Source organism: Triplophysa dalaica, chromosome 14 (genome assembly GCF_015846415.1).
Source record: "Triplophysa dalaica isolate WHDGS20190420 chromosome 14, ASM1584641v1, whole genome shotgun sequence".
Classification (NCBI taxonomy): Eukaryota; Metazoa; Chordata; class Actinopteri; order Cypriniformes; family Nemacheilidae; genus Triplophysa; species Triplophysa dalaica.
In genome coordinates this window covers 2,416,297-2,444,159 of record NC_079555.1, presented here as the reverse complement: position 1 = coordinate 2,444,159, position 27,863 = coordinate 2,416,297, and the positions used below count along the sequence as shown (strand labels likewise).

Genomic DNA, 27,863 nt, shown 5'->3' with positions numbered 1-27,863 from the left:
TTGGAAATGTTGACCGTTCCAAGATGGCTGACACATCAACAAAACGAATGGAGCTGACAAATTTGACATTAATGTATACATTATCTATGCTTCCAAACTAAGTGTAGAAAATAATTTCCCATTTTCCATGTTTTACAATAATTGCCTTTTTTAGTAAATCCAGCTAGATGAAGCTTTGCAAGTATTAACAGTCCATAATGTTGTTTTGCTGGTTTTAGAGAAGAGAAGCTAAACCAACCAAAGCCTAGCTTGGCCAGGCTTGAATACTGTACCTGTTTACCTTGAGCTGATTGTTTATTCAGCATTTAGAGCTCTAGAATCCTCTGTTAAATAATGGAAACAGTTAATCTAACTCAGTTTTTTTGGTCAGTAAATTAAATGATAAATGCATCCTTTAAAGATTATTTATCATGGTTATGTTTAATATGCAGTGCTTTGAAGGCGTTGCCTGTTGTTTAAGCGCAGCCGGCTGTGTCACGGCCTTGTGCTCTTCTTAAAAGAATAATAACATTGCTTTTTCAGGAGATGTAACATTTGCAGAATGATGCCTGCATAAATTAAAAAAAAGGAAGAATAGTTACAACGGTGCGTTGCTGCCAAGTCAGAGTAATGATTTTAAAAAGCTAAATGCCCTCCGGTCAGTGCTCGCAGGATTTCATAATATTTTAAACTCAGTCGTCCGATATGAAAGCCAGTGTTAACTAATGACATTTGAATTAGCCGCTGTGATCGAGCACCATAATGGATTAAATAGGCCTGACATTTCAACACATGCGGCATATTTTACCCCTCATCTGTCACTGTTACACCACATGACCTCTGTGCTTTTAATCTGTCTCTCTCTTTTGATGTCCGGCTCATTTGAATGCTTTCTCTGCTCTCGCTGTCTTGCTGGTGGCTGGAGCCAAAGTCCTGGGATGGGAGACATTTTAATAGATTTTAGGAGGAATCTCACCATATTTTACACATTTCGGGAAAAAAGAAATACAACATTTATATAAAATAAGCTTTCTAATAACCAATTTGTAGGTTGATTCTGTAAAAGGCAAAAACAGGGGTACTGTCAAAATGTTGATCTTGTAGTACTTGTTGAATTGACTCTTATTTATGACCAAAGTAAAGAATAAACTATTGCATTAGAAAGATTTTCGCTGTTACAATAAAAATGCAAACATCTGGTGCAATATGAAAACGAGTTTGTTTAGAGAATGTGCGAATTCTCACAAAGACCAACAAGGCATTATTTTCTTTATACAGAGTATTTCTTTATGCAAAAACGTATGTGTGTGAATTTTGACCTTTGCATGTTTTGCGAGATTTCCTCCGATATATAGGAAGATAAAAGCATCTCGCATACGATAGGGTGTTTTGTTCTCATGCGGGGTCAGTCTTGTGTCAGATGGGGAGAACAGAATCAGCTTTCATCTGTGGTTCGGGGAGACAGGGAGGCCAACGGTCCCCTTCCTAGCCACTTTAGTCTGGGTACAGAGAGAGGCAGGGAAACAGGAGAGGTGGAGATCTGAAAGTTTCAACTCAAGCTGAATACTGATGAATCCTGGTTGTTATGATAGATGCAGACTGGGTGTCTCTTACAGTAGCAAACGGACACATTCATTACTATGTGAACTCTTCATGTTCTTTGCTATAATGACCAACTGGACATTATATTGATTATATATCAATTTGAACAACTTAAGAAAAAAAGAGTGTGTGAAACTGGACAATGAATATGCCACAACACCTAACCTATCAAAATATGGCATTACCGTCTGATTCCATCACCATACCATGTTAACAACACTTGGAAAGCTGACACAACAAGCACAAAGATACTGAATTATAATAATAATACATTACTACATTTAAGTATTCACGAGGAGACATACAACAAAGTAAAGTCTAATGTAAAACACAGAAATGGCTGTGAAAACAGAAGCAGCAGACTAATTCTTGTCGTCTAATTGTAACATACGGCGCTGACGCTTTAATGAAGGTTCTTATGGCTGCAATCAAAACATCCACATGAAATGTGATTTTAGTGCTAAAATGATTTTAATTAGGGAAATCAAGCTGTCCATAATTACAGGAGCAACACAGGTCTCACTCCTGTGTGTCAAGAGACCACAGGACACTTCATGTACGTCAGGATTTCATTAGCACAGACATGAACTCCGCTAAACACAAACAATACACCAAACTCTGTAGTGTATTTTCGGTGAACTTTTTAACAACACCTCATCACAAAGTGAACTCGCATCTTATGCTGTGTAACGCTCTGTAATACCATCAGTATTCTTACTATGATATTCATTTATATAGGACGTATAGGCCTGCTGTAGGCTACATAAGGCAACCCCCTCCCAATATATTTAGTTACATTTATGTCATGCAATATGCTACAGTTTATTTTATAATTCCATGTATAGACAGTTTTATCTTGACAAAATAAACAAATGTCACTGCGCATGCGCACTTTTGTGACCCCAACTGAATTTCCGGTACACATTCACAAACAATAGAGTGCCTGTAGATTATTTATAATAACAATCAAAAGAAGCCGAGAAGAATCGTTACTTGACTAAACTTGGGTAAAGTCTCTCCAATACTTTTAATTTATAATGATGTTATATATATGTCAATACGGTCTGTTTAAATGCGACCGAACTAAAAAAACTACTGGACCGAACTGGACCCATTCAACAAATTGTTTATTTATTCAAATGAACGTTCAACAAAATTCAACAAATCGTTTATTTAATACATTTATTATACGGTTAAATAATAATACAATTTAATATTTACATAAATTTAATAAAATAGTTATATTATTAGACACTAGCCAAACACAATCCGGAAGTTATACTGGGCGTCACGCGCGCGTCCATCTATTCCTTATTTCCGATTTTTTATTTTTACCAGTAATGTTTTATGTCTGTAGCTACTGTTGGGTTTTGTACTGTTTTTAAAGCTTTTATGGAAGTATTCAAAAATTGTTATAAAGTTTTAAGTTTGGGGCTTTACTGTAGTACTATTATTAAAAATACTTTGTACAACCTTGTCTGGCTTTTGGGGTTATTTGTTTATAAAAATATATTTATTTTCATATTAAATCTGTATTGTTTGTTTGTAGAGTTTATATTCTTTATTTGTTTTAAAACTCTTGAAAGTTGTCACGAATAATAAAAAAGTAACAATCACATGCGCGCACCCGAGGCTGAGCGCGAGTTAAACTCTCGTCTCCAACAGCAACACACCAGGTACCGCGAGAGGACGCGTTACTATAGCGACAAGCAAACAGTTTCCACAAGCGCTGTTTCGGGCGAGAAACGTGTTGAAGTAAGTGGCAATTCGGTACTTTAAAACCCTAACACAATTTAAAACATCATCACAACTTAATTATGTTTTAATTTAAGGCCTTTCTTCTCTGTTTCGTTTTAAAATAGCTCATTATAAAAGCCCTGCACGTTTGGAGTCTGGAAGGATAACAACCAAATGCACTGACAGCGAGAGCAAAACATATTTAAAGTTTCTATTCTATCCGTAATATTAAATAGATTTAAGTTTATTGTGTTTGTTCAGAGTCCAAGTGAAATGCAGTTAGCATCTAACGTTAACTAGAAATGCAAAAACGGTATGTAACGTTATATTTAATGAATATTTTTATGGGTTGCAAGGTTATACAGAGACGAGCTCAGTGCAAATGTCTATGAATACATTACAAGGTTATCACAGAAGGTGCATTATACAGAATGAGACATACTATATGGCTGATGAACATAACAGTGCGAATAGAATCATGAGGAAAAATGTCCAAGCGATAAAATCTGAACAAGTTTGTTAATATTTACTTTATTTCGTGTACACTATTTATTTGCCTGATGTTGACTTCATTGCCCTACATCTACTGTGTTGAAGAGTCAGTTGCATGTGTCCTGCTGTGTATACTGTGTGTGTGTCACTCACAACTCTATTTCCTCAGTACACTTGGGTGGAAATTACAGCCTGTGAAGCTTATACAGTCCGATCCGAGGGCACCATGAATTTAAACAACTTTGTGATTCTTCCCAGCAAGCCGAAGTCAATGAAGTTAAATGTCAGGTTTGCACAGTCGCTTCCCTTCGGTTCATTTTCACGGTCCAGATTTTACCCATTATTATCATGTCAGATGTAGTCTTTGCACATGTAGGAACTCCAAATGGTCATAACATTCTGTAATGCACAAAAAACCACTGGCAAAGTAATCAGATTTATTTCTTATATTAAAATAGTGTTCTTGTACTTTTGAATCATTGAGATTGGTACACTGCATGACCAAAACTATGTAAACATATTATAATTTATGGTTTTGGCTAGTTCGGGTGTATCCATTACAGAAAATTAAGCTACAAGTGCATAAAGTCAAGCTTAATCAATCCTTCGACAAACATTTTATTTTAGAATAGGGTGTACATTTTCTGTTCCAGCATGACAATGCATTTGTGGTATGAAAAAACCTTTGTGATGAATTTGAACTGGAACCCATTACTCAAAATCGTACGCCTAAAAGACATGTTCAACAAGCTGCTGTGACATGATTTGAGTTTTACGATATCCAGATGCATTTTGCCATGTAGGGTGTCAAAGAGACTGAATCAGGTTTGTGCATTTTTCCTCAGGAACCTTCGGGAACTCCGTATGGAGAAGGTGCAGTTGGATAAACAAACCAGAGACATGGAGATCAAACTGGAGGAGCTGAGAGAGCGCATGAGCCAGGAAAAAGAGGAGAGAGAGTGAGTAAAACACGTGGAGATGAGACAGCTTGTAGAGTGAACGAATGAGCAAGTCGATGAATAAGAGGTTTGAAATAAACATAGACATGTCAACAATGAAACAGTTATGAATTAAATAAAAAAGTATAAAACGTGGGTCAGTTTTACGAATCTGTACATCACACAGAGTGTGTAGCATGCAGGCTGGTCTGGAGGAGATCTGTGGAAGGGTTTGGTTTCTGTGCGATCTTCCGTGATGGAATCTGCTTAGCCATCGAGCCGAAGGAAATTGAGTCATCTCGGCTCCAGTCTCTCCGCTCCGCCATGCTTGTCTTCCCATTTCTCCCAAACAAATTAAGATTAAGTGGAACCCTACGCCAAAATGAGGAAGCAAGGAAATTACTTTCCTGTCAAAATAAAAGAATCAGAAAAATTAACATCAGTAGTTATTAATTTGACATCTCTCTCTCCTCTCAGCAAGGGTCCTTCTCTAATACCTCATTATTAATGCTAAAATGTGACCTGTGTAGGTCAACCTTATGAATTTAGAGTGGCGGAATTTAGGGCTTTGTATCAGCTCATAACTCATAGTGGAGAAGGAAACACTGTGGTAAAATGGTCGATACAGTGAATCGTTATATTGCCACGTGGTTCCGAGCCAATTTAATTGGCCATGATGAATAATGTTGGAAAACCTTAAGTAAAATATCAACTTGTCTGTGACGTTGAAGAATGTTTCTGGTCAATATACGTACATGTTAAGGTCTTAAATATTTGCACTTTTAGAAAGCAACAACTGGAAGCGGTAAGACACTTAAATACATGGCAGGCAATAATTAAAAAATTAGTGATGCCAGTAATGCACATTCAGTTCATCCAGCTAGAAAAGTATTTTCACTTTACAGAACAATAATTACACAAATAATTCTTTAAAGAGATAACAAGCTTAACAAGTTCTGGAACATTGGCCTAGGATTGTAAAACACAATCTACATGATTTTTTTATAACTACATTTTATACTTTATAACTATAACAACTTTTTTTATAGACACCGAGATTCGAAATCATGGTTTTAATCGACGTCATGCATCAAATGCTTTTAACTCGTATGGAACCCGATGGAAAGGCGGAAAGCCAGCCGGAGACAGTACGATAAAGCCATTGTTATGAGTTCTTCTCGGGAACTGACACCGCCAATTATACCCCCATATATCAATAACACGCAGCCCATCGCAATAATCTGATGAATGCAACGGCGATGCAGCAGGCCTCAATGCCTCTGAGATCCAAAGTCGCATCCTCATCCTTTCTGCCATGCACAGGCACTGTCATATTAAGAGATGTTAGCGTTCCTATATCTAAATTATCATTGGCTCCATACGGAAGTTTTTAAACAAAACTGTTTTAGATGAGCTTTTACCAGAGGTCATTAATCAAAGCAGAAGTTCTGTCTAGGGCGCAGTGCCGGGAATGCTTGATGTTATCTTACTCCTGCGCCGAACCTTCTCTGTTTATCACAGCGCAGGCGAAGCATCGAAGGGCAACAGGTGAATTTATACCAGCAGATGAGAGCTGATAGACTCTGGCCTTCAGTGTGCTCAGTGGGCGTCCGAGATGCCTTCGTTAAAAGTGGGCCGCTGGCACAAACTTGGTGTGTGCCGAAGTGTATTTTTTATTGTTGTTTGCGTCTGGTGAAATGACCTGCATAAGTTTTGCTCCATTCTTTAAACTTTGGTCTGCTTGCTGATTAAAAGAATCTTGATTCGGGTAAATTTAATGGCAAATGTTTGAGTTCATAATATTAAGTTGAATATTGACTAAAATCCGAGCTTAGTTTGTGTGATTGAGATCTCTCCTGAAACTCTAAGGGAGACATTTGTGAGATTTCTGACTCTTTCTATGACATATATGAGATGCAGGAGATTTAAAGGGACAGTTCCCTTTCATCATTTACTCATCCTCATGCCATTTCAAACCTGTACGACTTTCTTTCATCTGGAGAACACAAAATAAGATATTTTGAAGAACATTACTAACCAAACAACATTATCCTAAACTAAAATCTCCAGCATCAAAAAAACTCCCGAACTGGCTGATCTTGTGTAGTTTTCATCACTCCAAAATTGAATCTAACACAAGGTTAAGTGTGCAGTCATGTGACCTCTCACCCGTGCTGTTGTCTCCACACAATAGACAATCTGACAGGTGATAAGTGCCTGTCTTGTTGGTTGACACTCCATGTGTACTTGATGGTTATCCGCTGGTTGTTAGTAGCACTGCCACGTTTCCCTATAGCGCTGACAGGCAGAGTCGAGCGCGGTTAATCCTCATCCCAAACGCCCATCTCCATCAGACTGATAAAGGCCAGAACATGAACAGCGCTTAATGAGAGTGGACAGCGTGCAGAGGGAGCGTCCTGTCTTCCTGCAGGCCCCCTTCCAAATTCTCTCTCTGACTTCCTTCGGCTGCATAATATAAGATGGGTTTTAGTGGAGCTGGTGAGCTGTGTAGATGTGTGTTTTTAATTATTAGCGGTGCTTGCTAAGGCAAACATCACTGGTTAAGTGAATCTACAGTATCATACTTAAAGGGATAGATCATTTACACAACCTCAAACCTGGTTGACTTTCTTTCTTCTGCAGAACATAAAAGAAGATATATTTCGAAGGACGTTAAGAACCAGACAACAATGACCCCCATAGACTTACATTGTATGAACAAAATCACAGCTACATTTCTCAAAATATCTTCTTTTGTGTTTCACAAAAGAGTCAAATACAGGACTTGAACCACATGAGGGTAAATAAAAAATGACAGAATTTTTTATCTGTGAGTGAACTGTTACTTTAAAGGCAGAGGAAAAATATGAGTGAAAGACTCAAATGAGCATGTGAAACACGCATGTTATCAGGGTTGCTGTAATTCTGACATAATGGTGTAAAATGTCAAATGACCTTCAGTCATGCAGTGAGTACACACTTTTTTTTTCATTTTAGATAACAGAAATGTCTGGCACAAACATGCAGGAAAGACCATTATAAGAGCATGGTTACCGTGTCAAATAAAATCATATTCCACAGGCGCATAATATACATTTCCATTCTTTGAACATACTGAGCTTTGCGGCTCCATGGCAACATGACAAGCCGTCCTAACCAAACAGCCTCCTCCGCAATCATGATGTGAATTATTTACGCTGTTGATTTGATGTGGCAACCAAAACAACAAATCAGAAAACAGACTTCCGTCTCTGCGCGTGTATGAATTATGCAGGACAAACGCTGTAATGTACTGTTTGTGTTTGTTTTCCACACCATGATATGTGCATAATTGAAAGTTATCAGTCAGTTGTTCTTGTCTCGCGTCACTTAGGAAATTAATAGGATACCTCTTCTCAAAATTTGAGGTTTAATTATTGTCCAGCGTTCCAATGCTTTGAAATTCTCTCACAGGAAAACTGGCAGAGCTCGTTGGCGGTCCTCGCAGCCCGGAGTTCTCGGCCCCGGGTTTCACGATGCCAAGACTAACAAGGAGAACGCAGCTCACACAGTGAGTCTTTTTTCAACAAACATCATCTTTACTGCTGGCACATTAATAAAGTAAGTCCGTCTATCTTTTGGAGATATCTTTTGTGAGTCAGACTCAGCGCACCCTCGTTCATACCAGAGATGGTCTAAAACCTTGGACACGCCATCTAAAATTAAGTGCAAAAACGATTCCCTGCCGGATTTGGTGATAATGTGGTGTTTGAAATATGTTGTTTTGGCCAGCTCTCTCCAGGCAAGATGAAGATTAGAGTGCTGAAGGATGAGCCCTTGCCAGGTGGGTGGACTTCTGAGATGTGTTTCGCTCGTCTCTTTTTGAAGCCTTTGTTTTGCTTCCAAATTTATTACGTCCCCACTGCACACCCTATTTGTTCAGTCTGAAAGCTTGTTTCAGGATAGTTCTCTGCAAAGTCAGAATCGTGTGTAACTTTCTTTTAGACTTGAGTGAGCTGACTACCTTGACTAGAGCTAGGCACCGTGTATGTGATTATGTTTTTGTTAGGAATTTAAATGGATAGTTCACCCAAAAATGAAAATTCTGTTATCATTTACTCGCCCTCTTGTCATTTCAAACCTGTATGATTTTCTTTGCTGTGTGTGTTGTGTGTTGATTTGTATATTAACACAGTCGTACAGAAGCAGACGGTAGCAGAACCAGCTGTCAAGACACAAGACACGATCCGGAAGCTCAGACTGAGGGGTAGAGTCTGTGGACAGTGTGAAGTTCAGCTGGCTGGATTGGTGAGTCCTCATATGTTCCCCCATACGAAACATAGACTGATTTCACTCCTCTGCCATGTTGCAATTGGAATCCGAGCCAGAGGTGTGAAGAAAACCAAAAGGACAGATAGACTACAATGGTATGGACGATCATCTGTGTCTGTGGCATGAACATACAAATGATGCGTTTAAAAACAACGTTATAGTGGCTATGTGTGCACACTATAAATCCAAATGTTCAAAATAATCAAACAGATTAAGTAATGGAAACTTAATTTCATAAGAAATACTGCTTACTTAAATATTTAAAGTTCCTGAAACACTTTTTTACTTTTGAATAAAGTATAATGATTATTTTTGATTAACTTGAAATTTTGACTAAAACTCAAAAAATTGATTTGCTCTTTGTTCAATTTACTTAATTTAAACACGTTAATTCAACACAACTGGTCAAGAAGGATTTCTGATTCCCAGCATGCTATGCGTCAGACTGCATTAGGAGAGTAAATTTTTTTATTTTTTATTTTATATGTTTTTAGTAAAGTTGATGACTTGTTAGTGTTTAATGTTCACTTCTCTTAGATATTTAGAAGAGTTTGACATATTTTTTCAGTTTTGTGGTAACCATTGTTTAGGAGAGTGTTGCATGTTCTTAGGCTCTGCGAAGCTACATTTTACCTGTAATATGTGTTATGTTAACAGTGAGCAGTAACTGTACTAATGCCAGTACTGAGATCGGTCTTTCATTTTGGATTGCATAAATCAAGGTGTTTGGTTTATGCATATTATGTAAAATAAAGAAACTGAAAGAATTTAGTTAACTTATAAATTTAATTTTGGTGTACTTATTTGCTGAAGTTCTGTCTATTTCACATAATGGATCATTTAAATATTTAAGCCGCACTTGCTAAGATTTGGTAAAAACTTTAACTTGACAGTAATTGAAATTTGAAAGTACTGCTTACTTAAACCAAGAACCTCTAGAACTCAAAAAAATATTATTTCAAATATTTGAGTATTGCCAACTTATCCAGGTTCACAGTGCACGAATAAAACCCGCCTATGGAAGTTTAAACAGTCACTAATATGTTGGTACGGGTTAAATGGTCAAGTAAAGCAGCTCGTGTGACATGCATTCTACGCTTATATTGACACATTTAAGATCATACTGTAAATCTTTTTAATAACTATAGTTTGGTTGTCCAAACCATTGCGGCCTATCAATCCTTCAGGTCTTCCCACCTCTACCTCGCTTTCGATTTCAACATTGGGAGGGCGTGAATTCAGTCTATTGTAGTAAATTTACTCATAACACGCGGCTTGTACGGCACGCCAATGGACCATGCACGACCTAAAGCCTATCGTGTACATAAACGACAAGAGCTGTCTCAAAATATCCACATCCAGTCTGCCCGGCCGCATATGATTCCAAAGAGTCAGAGAGTGCAGGTTTTTATCAGGCACATTTGCAAATTCCCAGACATCTGCTTTGAGCACTTCAGAAAGAGAACCGATAACCGGATTTACCAAAGTTTGTTAGATTCATGCCATCATGCTTTAAAAGATATTTAGAATTTACTCCGAGGAACTTAGTAGCAAGGAAACTAGATATCCACAAGCAGAATTGGATATTCACTTGGTTTTTGAGTGTTTGGGAAATTATCTTTATTTCTTACCTCTGGACATTTCGTAGACATGTTCTGTCGACTCTCTCAAGTAGATGGTTACAACCAGATCAATATAATAAACACGCAGCGTAGTCAATTGCGTTTTAAAAAGCAGAATGAGGTGTTTGCATTGAAATGTTTGTGTGATGTGCAATCCTTCACAATCTAGCGCTTAGAAGCGGCCTGCAAGGTGGGAATTGCGTTCAACACTAATTTTGTTGGTGCATTTGAACCTCAGTCTGATTTACATATTATTTTAGTGTATTGGGAGCTAAAACATGTAAACACATTGTTGTTTTGGTGGGTACAAAGCACTTTTAGTGAATTTTCCCTTTAGTCAAAATGTACAACATCTTTGGCCTGTCTCAAAGCATGTTTTCACTGCAAATTTAAAAAGAATTATTGCGTGATTCATGATGGGCAGAGGTAGACTAAACCATTCCTAAATACAGCGTGATTCTAGAGGTCATGTAGCCCTCTTCGCAAATCAGTTTATGGCGAATGCCACAGCAATGTGCCGGGGTAATTTATTTCAACGGTGGTGGGCTGAAACGAGACCTATTTTTATGTGGCCATTAAAGGTGCCAGTAATGGACACAGCTGTAGATTCACAGAGCAGCACTGTATTTCCTTTTTTCTTTATTCACCGAGTGTGTGTGTTTGTGCGGGTGTATTAAAGGGAACCCTGTCACCCGTGGGAGATTTGATGCTTTCGTGCGCTCCTCGGGTGTGTGCGACGAGGGATAACTCTTGGGCACTCGAGTGCTTTGAGATCTAACGTCTCCAGGGAAAATGTACCTGTGGAGTTTGCACGGTGGCATTTGGCTGTCAAGGACAACGTGTGTGTTTCAGTGGATGTATGGATGTGTAGAACCGAGGGTTCCTAAGGGTTCCCTTTGTACTCACAAACAAACACACACACGTACACACAAAACCCTAAAGGCACATTGGAGCAACTGCAGGAACTAATCTCAGACCGAAATCTTTGGCGGTCTGTGTTCAGAATGGAATACTAGTTCTACTAGTTAATGCATACTGTGCACTATTCAACGAATACTAGCTAATGTTTTTATATTATAGTATGCCAAAAATGCATTATGCAATGACAGACATTCTGAACGGTCTTCGTACTTTGTGGTTTTACTCCATGTCTTTTAGCTTTAAATCAACTGTATGTACAGTATGTTCCCTATAGGTTTTTGTAATTTGCATATTTTAATAGAAATACGGTCCTAAAATATTCATGGTTTTCAGTATATCCCACACAAATGTGAGGTTTTATTACAAATTTTCTCACTAGATGAAAACTAAACTTGTTAAGCAATTTCATTTTTTTTATCCTAAAGAGGTCAAGAACATGCTGTTGTAGGATATTAAAAATACCATTGAATAATGGGATACTCAGGTATAACATACGAAAATATAGTAAAAATTATGTATACTGTGATGCTTGATGTTAGAATAGTATGAGTTTGTTAGTATGCTGTTCCAAACATTGCCCGAATTTGTCTTTCAAAGCTTAAAATATCATCACATACAAAGATGTTCAGATGTCCATCAAACGGCTCTCCTATAGTCCATCACACAAAATAATAAGCTCCCTTATGATTCAGACAACCCAATCTTTCATTTTATTATGCACCGTGTTGTGCATGTTAAAAAGAGAAATGTTCAATGTTCTTAAATATGTGATGCTCATATTAAAGTTATTGTAAGGGTACCTTGCCTGGAGTGTTCTGTGTTTAATTGTTCATGTCTGTTTCAGATGTGTTCTGAATGCGGAGAGGATTACTGCGTCGGATGCTTCGTCAGATTCCACCAGAAGGGGGCACTGCAGCGCCATCGAATGATACCTATACAGGTAAGGATGTGTTTTTTCTAAACCTCCGTCCATCCCACACAAACATACATAACCACGCATACACAACTGCACAACTACAACAGAGAGCAAACGCCGCTACACACCAGATTCCATTTCTCAGCACGCCGAATGGCCGATCACCATTAGCGACAATCTGCTCACTGTAACCCAACTCTGATTACACGCACCTGTTCTCGGGTTAGAGAGCAGACACACACAAACACACACACACACACACACGCGGAGGACAACAGATGTGTGTTCACACCCACAGTCGCACCTATCATCTGGAGTTTGTTTTAGAAACTCGAGTGGCCCCGTGGTGAGGTGTGTGATTGAAGCTTTTATCAGATGGTCAATAACATCCATCATCGCACCGGATCAGACCATCAGAGCCGTTCCTGTTCTGATACAACAGATTCTTAGCATAAAGCTGTAAGGATGCTTTCCCTTCTCAAAAGGCAGCTTTACACGTGAGCTTTAAATGTAGCTAAGCAAATATTGAACGAATGCAGTGCTTATTTCTTGATGAATATTTGTTAGGTTGTCCTTAAGACATATTTATGGTCAACTCGATTTTTTTGTTTCTTGGAAAATAAATCTTGCCAAAACCTGTCAGTTCAGCGCTAGGGTGTCAGGTGTGGGTGGTTGTCAGGGTGTTATGCAGTTAGTTGGATGCTCTTGGTGGTTGCTAGGTGATTGCTTAATGCCCCCCGTGTCCGTCACATTCTGGTCTATGGCCAGAGTCGGATACACAACTCTTCTCAACAAACCATATTTCAAGGGGTATCATACATGTCTTTATGATTTGCACCGTAGGGAAAACCTCCCACTTGCAGAAGTACTACCCTAGAAAACGAATGTATAATAGTATATTCTTATTTCTTTTTTATGCAGATGTGTGCTCAATAAATAAGCTTTATGTGATTTTAATATACACTTGCATAATTAGTATCAAATTAAAGGTTAATGTTGTTTTGTGATTTCTGCGCAGCAACCGGCATGAACGTGTGCTTGGATTTTATATACAGTAGTCTTCTAAGATAAGAGAAAGTCATATAAAACATCCATAACAAGTCCAATAAACCTCAGCTCATAGCTCTCTGGTGTTAAACTGTTCATATGCCTGCTAAGAGCTGTTATCAGTCTGTGTTACTGTGTGATTGAGGTACAAATCACCTCATTACAACTTCCATTGCAAACTCACCCTTAGTTCACCCAAAAATAAAGATTCTCTCTTATCGTTTATTCACCCTAATGTTGTTCAAAACCTGTGTTTGACCAAGACATTTTGAGAAATGTCTTGGTGGTTTTGTGTTCAAAATACCTTCTTTGATGTTCTGCAGAAGAAAAAAAATCATACAGGTATAGAAGGACTTTTGATTTTGAGGTGAATTTTCCCTTTAATCCTTTAAAGAGCATCTGTACGAGCACGTTTGAATGTCCGCATCCGTGTTTTTGTAGACCACTCTCTTGTTACTGCACAGTCAACGTTTGCTGGCAGGGTGTGACGTGAAGATGACCTCACGTGTGACCCACGCAAACTCCCTGCATCTGTCTTCATGTTTACATCCTACCATGCAGCATCGCCCCTGTGCTCCGCCGCATGCTGGAAGATGTTAAAGTAGTTACACTAACGCAAGGAAACAAGCCCAGATGAAATAGAAACAGAAAGAACTCGAAGGCTCTTGTCCAATTCTTACGATCTGCAGTCTGCTTCTGCCTGCATGTCCAGCTGCAGCAGAACTGATGCAACTTTAGTGAATGATCGACATTACTTTTTAACTTTGATTGTCCTTGTACTGCAACACATCTTACAGTTGATGTTAACAGAATTTAAAGAGATAACATACATTAAATTGTTAAATAGTATGTTTTTCCATGTTTGTTTGTACATCACAGTATTATGTCAAATCTGCATTTCTCTCTTTTTTACACTAAGCTTGCAGCAGTGCATTGTGGGATAGCCTTCCCCGGGAAATGATCCTGCCCGTAGCGTCTTTCACACTGACAGTGAACTCGGCTGCCTTTCCGAACAGCCTTGAAGTTTCAACTGATTTATTAAAATGCGCTATACAGCTCATGTTTAAGAAGGGAGCAGAAGAGAGAAATCCGAGACAGAGCGAGCAAAAACAATCCGACGCAACTTTGCGCTCTGCATTAAGGGAATACACAGGGTTGGCAGGATACAAGAATCGCATTTATAACTCACTCGGCTTAGATGCAGCTCCGCACGTCCTAATCCTGTTTAATTTGCCTCAATGGGGTGATAAAAAGAGAACAAATATAAATATTACTGTCCTCCGGGTTTTTTTCTTTGCAGTCTGGATTTGTCTGATGACTTTCGTCTGTTATAGATTCCCACACACTTCTTTACTCTTTAATAGTTTTCTATTGTTTTCTTGTTGTCGTAAAACGTTAACCGGCGATAAGAGTCGATTAATGATTTAATTGCGGTAATGTGGAGTCTGGCTTGAGCATGTGATGAAAGTGTATTCACGAGATTGTTTTATCTGCTGGGGTACGAGAGAGCGTCTCATGTCATTCAGCACACATCCCCACCGTAATGGCCAATAACAATGTTATCTTAAGCACACGATGACATAGAGAGGAATTAGTCGAATGCCTACCGGTTATTGGGTGAATTACGTGATTTAATCACACTTTTCTCCGGGGCTGTTATTCATGTTCACTTTTTATTGTCGAGCTTTGATCATGTTTGCTGTATTGAGAGAAAAGAGCAATTGCCTGGTATGAATGTGATAAAATTAGAGGAAGAGAAAAATGTTTTTACTCCGATCATTTTCATAGCTCAGCAGACTCCACAGAGATCTCGATTACAGTATTTGTGGTTTGAGTGTTTATTTTGTGTTTGATATTTCTCCTTAAAGTCCTCTGGAGAAATAACAATTGACACAAAATATTGTTTTAATTATTATTTTTTGTTTATTAAAGAATATGACGAGACATTTTTCAGATTGACTTCATATTATAAATCATTATATACTTAATTATATACTAAAATTATATTATACATTTTAGTGCCTTGAAAATGTCTCAATAAAGAGACATCTTTTGAGATTTTATTTGAAAACTTTCAGAAAGTTTGTAATATGTTAAAATGCAAAGATGTCATGATAGGGTCTATAATGAATACATTTGTATATTTCTGCTCAGTTTTGTTTAGCTTTTAGAAACAGAAGACTCAAACATATTGTCTCTGGGTATTAACAGCATGACACAGAAGCTCTTAATCGAACTGAACTGGTTTTGAACCCGGAACAATTATGAATGTTTTAACTCTACGTGATATTGAATCATTAACAGGATGAATTTGTGCACTTAGAAACATAAAAAGGTCAGATTGAACTCTACAGTACTTCCCATGCTGCGAGCAGGCACAGCTCCAGACCCCTGTCACCACTCGAGATGTGTTGGGCCGCGTCCAGGAGCAGGTACGACACCAGCAGCGCCAACTCACCCCCGACACCGTCCCCAAATCTGCCCAAGAAAGAGAGACGCCAGAGCAAATCAAGATAAAACAGCCCGATGAACAAACACACCGCACACAAGTGAGTAACTGTACTCTCATCAGGTGTATAAATAAATCATCTTCAACGTTCACAGTAAAAATGTAATTATGACCGATTTCAGTTTGCTAGATATGAAAAGTTTGGATGTTTATTGAGAGAAATGTTCTGCACTGTGTGCCTGCCCAACTGTGGTTTCTCAAAGCATGGCCGATTTCATTTATCCGTCTTTCTCACTCGCTCATGCCCACATGTTTTCTGTATCACCGCCTCAGGTGTTGTTTGTAAATGACGGAGTTGACGTTGACGATGAGGAGGGCGGCAAGGTAGAAGACAGCTCTCTGTTGAGAGGGTACTTTGATGAAGAAGAGTCAGCCAGGTTCTTCCAGGAAGCTCTAAAGGAATGGAGAGAGAAAGGGCGGACAGGAGACGCTTTCAGAGCAGGACCAGCAGCAGCACGACCAGGTAACACACACCTCTGTTGAGTGAGTGTGTGTGGATGTGTTTCAGTCCAAGTACTGTAATTTAAATGCATGATATCAGGTGCATGTGAGCTGTGACATGTATTTTTTTGCCAAGCTGTCAGAACACACGCACAATCTTTCCCGAAAGGCAAGCTCGAGTGAGACTTTGAGTGATGTAACACACTGAGAGCGCTCTCGCTGATTGGTTGCCAGGTAACTACATGCTGGCATCACAAACATGTGATCATCATGTGTGCTTCCAGCTGTGCACGGTTTCCAGTAACGCCTCCGTGATTGGATAACACAGTATGTGATGAGTTTCATTCTGAGATCCTTGAATGATGGTCCTGGTTCAGTGAGTTGAGTCAATGAAGGATTTTAATAAAGAATATGGAATATGGAATTGATGGTAAATAAGAGCGTATGTCATGCCTTGACTCAGCATGGGGTGAATCTCATGAAACAGTAATGAACACACCTGTCATTTCCCCCTCGGATTGTGGAAGAAATAAGACATTTGTTTTGCATAATGAAAATTAATCCTGATTCATACAGGCTATTACAAAAGCTGTACATTTGGCCAAAGGCCTTCCCTTTAATTTACCTGCTGTGTTATGACCCCCAAGATGACCGTTCATATACCCAGAGGAAAATGTTATTGGTAACCGTTTGCTCTTTCACAGCTCAAGAGATTCAATTGGGTTCTCTTTTGTGTTTCATTTGATATCTTTTTTCTCAAGTTAAGAACTGAAACAAATGAGAGTTGATAAATCCATGAAGAGTAGAGGCTTGAAATTAATGTTGATTGTAATAATCTGGATTTGGGTAAATTTGATGAGAGATGTTTGTGTCGATATTGAGATCTTCAATAATACTGAGTTTTGATCGATTAGGGATGCACAATAAATTATCTGCCATGTCGGTATCGGCCGATAAATTGTCATTTTTAGTGTTATCGGCCGATAATAAAATTTAGGCCGATAAATTGTAACCGATAAATGAGGAATCATTTTCTCTGGTTAAACCACTTCAGCTGCAGGCTGCTCACAGTTAAAATCCAAAACATTGTTAATGTAGGTACAGTGTGTAGATATTTATAAAAGTGTAAATAATCAAATTATTAAAGCCAATTGCTGTCTGAATGCTTTCTCTTTTGACACCAGTTAGACATGTGGCTATTAAGAACACTTTTCTGGGTTGCTCTGGAAGAACATCTATAATTAGATTTATTAAATAAACATACCAGAAAACTTGTCCACTTTTTGTCTTTTGTTTCGGTCTCAGAAAATGTCATATTAATATTAAGAGTCTATATATCGGCTAATAAATCGATTATCGGCTTCCAGTGTTAAAAAATTATCGGTTAACGGTTTTGGCCAAAATGTAAATATCTGTGCATCCCTAGACTTGATGAATCTGAACTCAGTTTGAGACATCGTTGACATCTTTTATGAAACTCCAATGACAGACATTTGTGAGGCTTCTGGTTCTTTTTCTCGGGAGAAATATGTGAGACACGGGAGACTAAAGCAAATTTTCCATTTGCTCTCCATTTACTGACATAACCTCATCATCTATAAATTTTCATACTCTTAGGTTTACATGAAGCAGAATAACAAGAGTTCTTATAAAACGAGAGGTCGTAAAATACAGAAAGGCAATTATAAACCATTTGTTGAAGCAGTTAAGTATGCACTTGTATTTGTTGAGTGATATTGACATTGCAGCAAAGTTCTTGAATATCATGTATTGTATGAAGATTTTCCAGTCTGTAAATCTCTCTCTTTTGTTTTGTGCATGGTCTTCAGGCGATCCATGCGACAGCAGAGCTGTATGGCTTGTGATAATCACTGCTGTGTTATGGGGGTTTCAAACGCACTGAAGTCTAACCGCTCTTTATACCCTCGATACAGAGAGAAAGAACACTCAAAACAGACAAGACAGAATTATGTCAACATTAAAGTCTGCTCTAGACAGCTTATTACTTTTAATATAAATTCTTTAGTGGTTTGCTTGAAGTGTGAAATCTTGCATATATGCATTAACCAAAGTGAGTGACTCCTGCACCAAAACAAACCTTCTAAATTTAAATTGACCAATTTATACAATGTGACATTCTGCTCTGAATCTCTTCACACACAACTGACTGATCTCTGTCTGTTTCTCTCAATCTCCCATAGTGTCTGCAATGGAAACACAGACAGAGAAGAAGGATCGGCAGTTTATCCATCTGGAGTTCAAGGAGGACACTCTGAGCTACATGGAGAAACTCCTTCTCAAACAATCCCGCAGGTTAACCCTTTACATTCTAAACCAAACATAATGCACATCGAGAGAGCATTGCAAGGCTCATTTACCTCCTCGGGCCCAAATTAAAGTCCATTTAAGATCAATTAATGACTAATGCTTGCTAATTGCAAAAGCCTCACCTTTTAGGGGCATCACAGTAGATTAGCTGGAATTTATTTTGCCAATCTGCTCTCGAGCAGTTTCAGGGTTTTTGTGTTTGGCTTTGAGATATGCTACTTGAAAACTTTGGTTCCAAAGTCATGAGCTGCCTTCATAGGGGTCATAGATTTGAAGTAAAAGGCTTCCAAGATACCTTATTGGCCAAAATTGAAGGCAGAATAGCATTGATCTTTCACTGGATAGTCAATGCCATTATGCATCGCAGTGACGACGATGGAAAAAGTGACAATGGAGTAGTTCAATGTGATTAAAAATATATTTTTTTTACTGATACTTGAGCATTAAATTAGGCACCTATGAGATTTCTTTTCAACAAAACCAGTCTTATGGGTACATTTTTCGAAATTGAGATTTTTACGTAATTTGAATTAGGTTTGAAAGAATGAATAAGATTTCTATTGATGTATGAGTTGGTAGAATAGGACAATATCTGGCTGAGATACAACTGTTTAAAACTCAGGAATTTGAGAGCGCAAATAAGTGAAATATTGAAAAAGTTGCCTATAAAGTTGTTAATCAGGGGCAGTGTAGCAGGCCATCCACTCACAAAAATAAAGCTTTTATATATTTAAGGTAGGACATTTACAAAATATCTTCTTGGAACATGATCTGTAATTAATATCCTGATGATTTTTGGCATAAAAGAAAAATCGATAATATTGACCCATACAATGTATTTATGTATTTTACTAAAAATGTTCCTGCGCTACTTAAGAGGGTCGCAAATTGGAAAAGCTTTAAACATTTAAAAAATCGTGCTTATTGTATGCTTAAAATAGTGTGACACTTTAGTCAAAGACATGCGTAGATGAATATAGATGAATTGCCCCAGGGAGATGCTTATGCAACAAGGCATATGACTACACGATTGTTCTCCAAAAGTTCAAAATTCTCACATAAATAAAAAAGTACTAACATTCGCAGAAACTGTTCATTAGTCTTTATGAGTATTATGGTTTCCATGGCAGCGATGGTATTTTAGGTCGGCCATTTAAGAAGAGTCTAATTGTGAATCCGTCAAATTGTCTTTCTTTAAATCGTGTGTGAAAAACCACCGAAAATGAAGCTCGATTTTAGACGTGCGTGTGTGTGTTTTGGATTTGTGGGAGGGATGGCAGACGTGCGGCCCCGGGCTTCAGCTTGTATTCTGAAGGAATGGAGTGTGTGATAGGGGTGTCTAATCCTCTCAAACACACAATGTGGAAAGCAGGTTTTCCTGATGAGGCAGCAATGTTTGGTTTCTGGGAGAGAGAGAGAAGAGCAAAATTAAGGAGAGAAAGAGAGGGTTTGTTTTTGGGTAGACGCGGGTTTGAGAGCTTTTCTGTCAATGCGTCTATGGTACATTAGCAGTGAGAAAAGGAAAAGGGTTTAGAGGACTAAACCTAAACCTGTGGGTCAGGGGAATCAGGCTGAGCGGGGATTTCCTTTCAAACAGCAAGTCTGGGTTATCCACTCCATTCTCACTCTTTTGTTTTCTGTTGGCATGACATGATGAAGCTTTCTCTCTGTGTATTGACAGATGATGTATGCATTGTTTCAAAGGTCACCATGAAACAGCTCTCACGACTCATAATGTATCGGATGCAATAAAAATCAATTTAATGTAGGAATTAATGTATGGATGGTACAATAAGTGACTAGCTACCTGACTGTGGTAACATTCTGCGCTATTTTCAAATGCAACTCATGTTTAAGCTACATCATGATGCAGTATTATTTCATTGTTTTATACTAATAAATTGGTGTCTCTGTAAAGTATTTCTGCTCAACTTTTTGTTAAAACACGACCTTAAAGCAGACTCTTTTTACTGAGCTTCCTTAGTCCATTTTTTTATAATAAGTTACGATATGGTTAACTTTCTTTTTTCTGTCTTGAATTGCTGAATGTTTATTTCTTTAGAATAACATGCATCGATGAATTGTGCACAATAATAAGACATTTATTATGGAAGTAAATAAGGATTAATTTTGATGCTTCATGCTGAGCTTAGTTATGGAAAAGGAACATGAATAATAAGGCCTTATTTTCTGTGTGGGATTTTGAATTTTCTTTCAGAGGCCTAATTGAACATTTTGAGTCACAGTCTGACACCCGCCGTCGGCCGGATCCGACCACACCTCCATCCGCAGAGACAGATGAACAGAGTCAAAAACTGACAGGTGTGTTCCTTCTCGCACGCATACAGACACGCATGCACACACTGGTTTTCAAGGTGGGAAATTCCTTAGACCATAAACCTAATAATCATAAAACTTTATAAATATCATTCTGTATGATTTATAAGCTTTTATAAAAAATGTCTACAAAATGTATTGGTATTACTATCTTTGTTGGGACATTAGGCCCACTCACAGTGATACATACCAGCACACACACACACACACCAGTTCATATCAGTCCTTAAACTGTATATTGATTATAGTCATTTACACCTCGTGTCAAAATCTTGACCTTCCTTTTTTGACCTGCTCGATAAACAAGTTTCAGGGTGCCAGACCAGGGATTGTTGATCAATTTAGACCCAGATCTGTAATGTGATAAACATATTTCTTGACATTTCTTGAATAAGAGAATAATAAATGGCCAGCACTAATAAGTCTTAATAAAAGTCTTGGTCATTTCTGACTCGTTCACTAGATCTCTTTAAAAGAATATAAAAACATTTAAAGTTCGGAAGCCCACAGGGGTCATTCATTAATGTTTTTCTGTCTTTTATTGCAATAACCCTACAGTGTTCGATTTTAGAAAACAATACAAAAATAAAGACGATCTATAATCTCAAAATGACATCAAAATCATTCATAGATCTCTCTCTCTTTCTCAAACTTTTGACTGTGTACCAGCCAGCAGGTGCCATTCACAAAGGAACATACACGTGCAGACTCACAAAAGTTTGAGAAATGAACTCTTTTGAGTGAATGGTGTGAGAGGCGCTCTTCTCTCAGAGCTCTGATCCATCACCGCGTTCCTGAAGGGTAATCACAGAGCTCTTATTACACCGGGAGGGTGATGCTCTGACGGAACATTCTCACAGCTGATTGAGAGAAGCTTCCAGGAGCCGGCGGGCACAGCCCTTGATCACAGCTGTCAGGGAACTGACCACCTTCAGCCTTTCCAGAAAAGACCCATGACGAGGGGCGTCTCTCTTCATGTGTACCAGCCCTTGTCACTCTTTTCTGAAGCCCACCTTCATGATCCACACGTACAGTCCGCTTTCTGTCGGGCACATGTGAGGGTGTGTTTCTGATGCCTCGTCTGATTTGTTCTGCAGGATTTTGATTACCCACAACCATTCTGTCAACGGCTCCTAAATACAACATGAAATGGGTCTTTCTGTGTCAAGTCAACCAGAGGTCGATAATCTTTCTTTTTAAAGTGCTCGAATGATGAAAAAAGACCAAAATATTAAATGTCATGGTTGAATGTTTGTAGAGTATCTATTATTTAGAAGGGGGTCAAAATGACAGTTTGCACCTAAAAAGGCCATTCCAATTTACGGGGGGTTAAAAATGACTTCCAGCTCCATTTTTTTATTTTTTCAAAGAGACCGGTAGGGCTGATAATAGAATTGGTTGATTTTATCAGTGTCTGTTGCATTACATGAGAAAAAATGAGAAAAAGGTACTTTTTGTGATACAGTTTCCAAAGTTTGCATGTCTGTAACTCAAGAAGGGGATCTCATTTTGGCTCCATGTGCAAATGGTCCTCTTTGTTCCAACACAACCAACATTTGGTTGATTTGACACAGAATAACCCAAATGCAATGTGACTTTAACCCGTGATGTATTTCTGAAAGAAATTCATATTGAGTTCAGTCGGACATAATGTACAGGGGGAGTTTATTTTGTCCAGGGAAATTCATTTGGATCTGTGCAACTATTGATTAATGTTAACGATTAATATAATATAATATAATATAATGCACAATATTCCATCTAAAACATTAATTTAATTAGCAAATAATGATTTCCCAGTAATCGATTCAACAAAAACAAGTGGTGACATTGGATAGGTCAAGATGTGGTCTCGGGTGAATGTGACCGTTTTGGCTCCGTGTCACAAAGCTTTCTGGTTGTTAGCTGCGTGCCGCAGTCCTCTACAATCCAGAAACTCACATTACGTTTTTTTCCCTACGATCAATGGGTGAAATGGAGTCCAGCACCTCATTTCTTTCCCTGTTGAATATCACGCTTCACTCTGAAACGTCACATTAGGGAAATACAATAGGTTGCGAAAGCCATTTAACGTTGGCTAACAAATCTTCATGTGTTTTTAGTCGAAGATCTGTCACTTTGTATTATGACTGAAGAGGCACATTCACAACAGTTAGGCATTACTGATTATTGCGCTGGTTATGCTTCAGTGTTTAACTGGGAATATAAATCTGTTTTACTGCCGCTCAGATCATCTGTTCATTTATTGGTCTCTCTGATTTGCAGCGGAGAGGATGGAATTACGAAAGTACTTCACTTCTCTCTTCGCAGTCGCTCTCGCTGAGGATGCTGGGAAAGCGAGCGGCCCTGTGGAATCCTGCTTGCGCATCGTAGATTTAGATGAGGTAATTGTGAATCTGTCTCTTAATGTACGAATGGACTGTGGCCAATGATCGACTCTGTATTCCGCTACATCTCTCCTGTCAGATTTTATTGTTAGTTTGATTTTGGGTGTTGAGGTTTAATTTGGGTGTCTTTCATTTTTCAAGATGGAAACAGATGATGCAGCAAACAGACCCTTTGGAGTGGAGGAGAAAAATGAAAGCAATATGTAAGAAATGCAAGACTTTTTGAAAGGAACCGACAGAAAATGTAATGTCACCTTGAACCGAGAGCTCACTTGTAACTGATGTGGCTGTTTTTACATGAATGCAGCGTCATGGTGACATTAATGCCTACTGTATATCAATCACAACACAACTTAAAGTACGCCTGTTAACCATGGCACAGATCTTTACACTGACGTTTTAGTTTTGAAGATTGAGTCAATTTAGAACGACAGTTCACCCAAAAATGACAATTCTGTCATCATTTTCTCACCATCATGTTGTTCCAAATCTGTATTAAGTTATTTTGTGCTGATGAACACAGAGAAAGATATTCGGAAGAATGCATGTTACCAAATAGATCTTGGCCACCATTGACTATCATAGTAGGAACAATTACTTTTGTCAAATTTCTTTGTTCTGTTGATCAAAAAAATAAGATATTTTGAAGAATGTAGGAAAGCAAACAGTTCTAGGGCACTTTTGACTACTATTGTAAGTTTTTCCTACTACAGTAGTCAATGTTGACCAAGAACTGTTTGGTAAGCATTCTTCCGAATAGCTTTCTCTGTGTTCATTAGAACAACTATATATTTTTTAAAGGTTTATTTTTGGCGTTTTTGCCAAATGGACAGACAGTAATTGTAGAGAGGACAGGAAGCGAAGTGGATGAAAGAGTGGGGTTGGGGTCGGGGAAAGGACCACGAGCCAGGATTCGAACTTGGGTCGCCCGGGACACACCGGCGCCATATGTCGGAGCAAGAACCACTGGACCATCAGCTCCGACAGAACAAATACATTTTAACTGATTTGAACAACTCGAGGGTGAATAACTTATGACAGAATTTTCATTTTTGGGTGAAATGTCCCTTTAAAATATGATCATCTAATGTCAACAAAATGTTCAGTATTTTTAAAAAATATTATTAACATTGTATGCATGTCTGTTTTTTTCCAGGAGGTTTGCATTCGTTCGAAATAAAGATTCATCTCTTTCCCTCCAAAATGAAGTTGGAGGATTTTCCATGACATCTTCCACATCATCTTTGTCCCAGATGAGCATAGGTTACCCTTTGCCGAGGTCAGAAAGCTCTCCTTCATTGAACACGAGACTTCGAGGAACGCATCACTCCACAGCTATGGCAGCGAGCTCAGAATCATTCCTAAAAGTGCCAAGGGAGAGTCAGAATATTGAATATTCCTCTGAAGACATGCCATTCACCGCACTCACTGACACTCTGAAATCATGGACACAATCTTCTACGGCACAACAGAACAAGTCCTTAAATCTTGTGCCACCTTCATCTCCTTTGTCTCCCAGAACCGGGTTGAATCCAACCCTCCCAGACATCATTTCCTCTCCTGCCAGCATTCCATCTGTCATTTCTACTCAAAGTCAATCGCCTGCATTTCTCGTCTCTGAACAAAGTCCAAGACCTCCAGATTCTCCGTCCTCAAGGTCAAGATTGGCTTCGTCCCCAGTGAAGCCGATGAACAGAAGACATTCAACATCACATTCTGATCAGAAATTAATTCCACCCCCAAGACGTGTCACAGCTTCTGCATGCACTCCATCACCATCATCACCTGCCCATGACTCAATCAAGTTGCCTATAATGGAGATTAGTTCACATACGGATGGGAATAATACACCCCCGCCCTCCAGATGGTTAAAGGGCGCACGGAGATCGCCTCAAACCTCGACACTTTCCTTAGAGTTCAGCATGTCGGGTCAGTAGGATAGCACATAAAGCAATTTGTTTGTGTTCTTTGTCTTGGCCAATTAGAAACCGAATAGATATTCCAACATTGAGAAATGACAATAAACATTTCTTGGTGACCAAGTGCGAACCCACAGCCACAACCTTTCATTCAAACAGCGGTTGTTTTCCCATTATTTGCTGACTAGCAGAATGATGGAAACTTCAAGCTGTGTAGGATAAGCATTATTAATGCAGGAGGCCGGGAGGAGAGAGAAGCTCCGCCAGACCATGTCCAAGCTGCTCGCTGCGAACCGTTTGATAAGGCACATGTTTGCATCCTCACAGCACGACTCCAACTCCTCCCTGCCTCAATGTTCTCTCTCCTGTCCTCATGTTTTCTTCTCTTTGTCTGCTTTATTACCATTTTTCTGCTTGTCACTGCTCAGATTCAGAAGAAGATGTGACAGGTGAGAATATCTGCCAGGTGCCCAGCGAGGAAGACTCCTCCGATGAAGAACTGAGATGTATCAATGATTTAGAAGTGAAGAGGAACACTGCCTGTCCCGCCGTGACCGCAAATTCTCTCTTCGCTCTCCGGCGTCGTGAGAATACAGAAGCGGGTCTGTTAACAGAATCTTCCCAGGTGACCGGATGCCTGTGGGGCACAACTTTACTTTTCAGAACTTTATTTTACATATAGACCACGCAGTATGCAGAAGGGTATAAACATGCAAATGTTTTTATAACCTTACGTGCATATATACTAAAATAAAAAGCGACAACTTTTAAATCAAATTCCCACAAGAACATTTTTAAGCTCCAAAACACGTTAGGTTTGACATCGGTTCAGATGACTCGGTAGTTAACTCAAAACGTAACTGACTAATGTTAGCCGTTAAATCATCTGATTTGCATAATGCTTTACAGTCCTCAAAAGCTGTAATTCCGAGTCATCATGGGGATTTCTGCACGTAGGCTGGCAGCAGGCAGTACAGCCATTAATATGATTCTAGAAAATGGAGCTTTCCCATACTCTGTAGGAAATATAGCATAGGGAGAGGAGAGAAAGTAAGAAAACTTAAAAAATGAGAATTCCATATTGAATACTCTTGCAGGAAACTCTAGGATACCAAAGACTTAATCAATCAGACATTACTCGTCAATAATTTAATTGCAGATTTCATGCTGTGTAAGAGCTAATAGCAGGAGCGACCCGGACTACTCTCAGATCCACACAGCTGATGAAGGACGCAGGAGACGGAGCTGTCAGAGCGACCCTGAATGGACTATCAGAGTTCAATAATCTAACAGAAAGGAAGAGAGCGAGAGAGAATTATATTAAACACCTGAAATTAAATGTCTGATTGGAGAGCTGCCTTATCTTTTCTCTTTTGTGTGGCCATCAGAAAATGGTGTCCTTAATTACCATTCGACTTGATTTTTTTATTCTCTTCCTCATTTCCTATATAAAGGACACCAGCCGGGAACCAATCAGACATAATTGTATCTTATTTCCTTTCAGGGTGAAAATGTATAATTTCTTTAAAAGCGTTTCTGTCTGGCCTTTGTTACGTGCGAATTTGACGAGTAGAATTTGACCTTTATTTTAAAGTGCACTAGAGAAAAGGCAGCCCTCATTCACTACCCCGTTATTGACAAATAAGAGTCATGAAAGGAAAAGAGTCTAGAGTATGTCGGCGCATATACAATTTTCTTAACAAATGAAATCTTTCTGTTTTGTAGAAGATCGTGTTTTGCGGTCTCATGGCAACAAAACAGCATGCGTGCGGGTTATACCATATTACACAATATTTTCAAACAAGACTCATTCTTTAAAAAATTTAACTGACTCCTGTATTTCTCAACTTTTCCTAAGATTTGTAGATATTTATTCAACTTTATACAATTAAAATGTATTCAATAGAATGAAACACACAGTATCTGTGTTGCATTTTGATCTCTTTTTTAAGAATTAAACGCAAACATTGACCGGATTGTAACCGGATTATGTTTCCTCTTTCCGCAGGCTCTTCGTTCTATAGCCCAGCGACGGGACGTCCAGCCCCAACGTGACCAAGGCCTTGAGGGGTTCTTCACTTCGGGACTGAAGACTGGAGATGTGCTCAGACCGACTTCATCTCAGACCCCCAGAGAAAGACCGAGCAGCACGAAGTGTTCTCTGGGTGTGTACACAAACAAGATATGAGTTCCATTCTGGCAAAACAAAGTCATGTATCTGTGATTGCGGAGGATTAGGCTGGAAGATTACATTGTTTGGCCTAAAGGTTCGCCACGAGTTGCACTCAATTTAAAGCGCCTGTGGTGAAATATATTTTTGTAGTGATTGCAGAGGGGAAGGATTTGGTTTCGAGCTCTGGAAACAGTTGAAAGCACC

General features: G+C 38.8%; 1 protein-coding gene across 5 annotated transcripts in view; it reads left to right on the top strand.

Annotated features, from left to right (window-relative positions):
- Positions 1-3,268: 3,268 nt before the first annotated feature.
- zbbx (zinc finger, B-box domain containing) overlaps positions 3,269-27,863 on the top strand; it is a 40,846-nt gene continuing 16,251 nt past the window's right edge. For 2 of the 5 annotated variants that reach the window (XR_008908784.1, XM_056765592.1), the window contains exons 1-17: positions 3,269-3,336; positions 3,444-3,631; positions 3,980-4,098; positions 4,656-4,769; positions 8,202-8,298; positions 8,520-8,571; positions 8,923-9,035; positions 12,447-12,542; positions 15,941-16,114; positions 16,348-16,537; positions 18,717-18,828; positions 21,062-21,165; positions 23,446-23,564; positions 23,709-23,770; positions 24,724-25,496; positions 25,915-26,111; positions 27,495-27,651. Coding sequence is in view for 4 of the 5 variants with exons in the window: in XM_056765592.1 (XP_056621570.1) it covers positions 4,037-4,098; positions 4,656-4,769; positions 8,202-8,298; positions 8,520-8,571; positions 8,923-9,035; positions 12,447-12,542; positions 15,941-16,114; positions 16,348-16,537; positions 18,717-18,828; positions 21,062-21,165; positions 23,446-23,564; positions 23,709-23,770; positions 24,724-25,496; positions 25,915-26,111; positions 27,495-27,651 (2,422 nt within the window). In the remaining variant the exon portion in view is untranslated. The remainder of the gene's footprint in view (positions 3,337-3,443; positions 3,632-3,979; positions 4,099-4,655; positions 4,770-8,201; positions 8,299-8,519; positions 8,572-8,922; positions 9,036-12,446; positions 12,543-15,940; positions 16,115-16,347; positions 16,538-18,716; positions 18,829-21,061; positions 21,166-23,445; positions 23,565-23,708; positions 23,771-24,723; positions 25,497-25,914; positions 26,112-27,494; positions 27,652-27,863) is intronic. The other 3 variants (XM_056765594.1, XM_056765596.1, XM_056765593.1) reach the window with 3 other exon arrangements.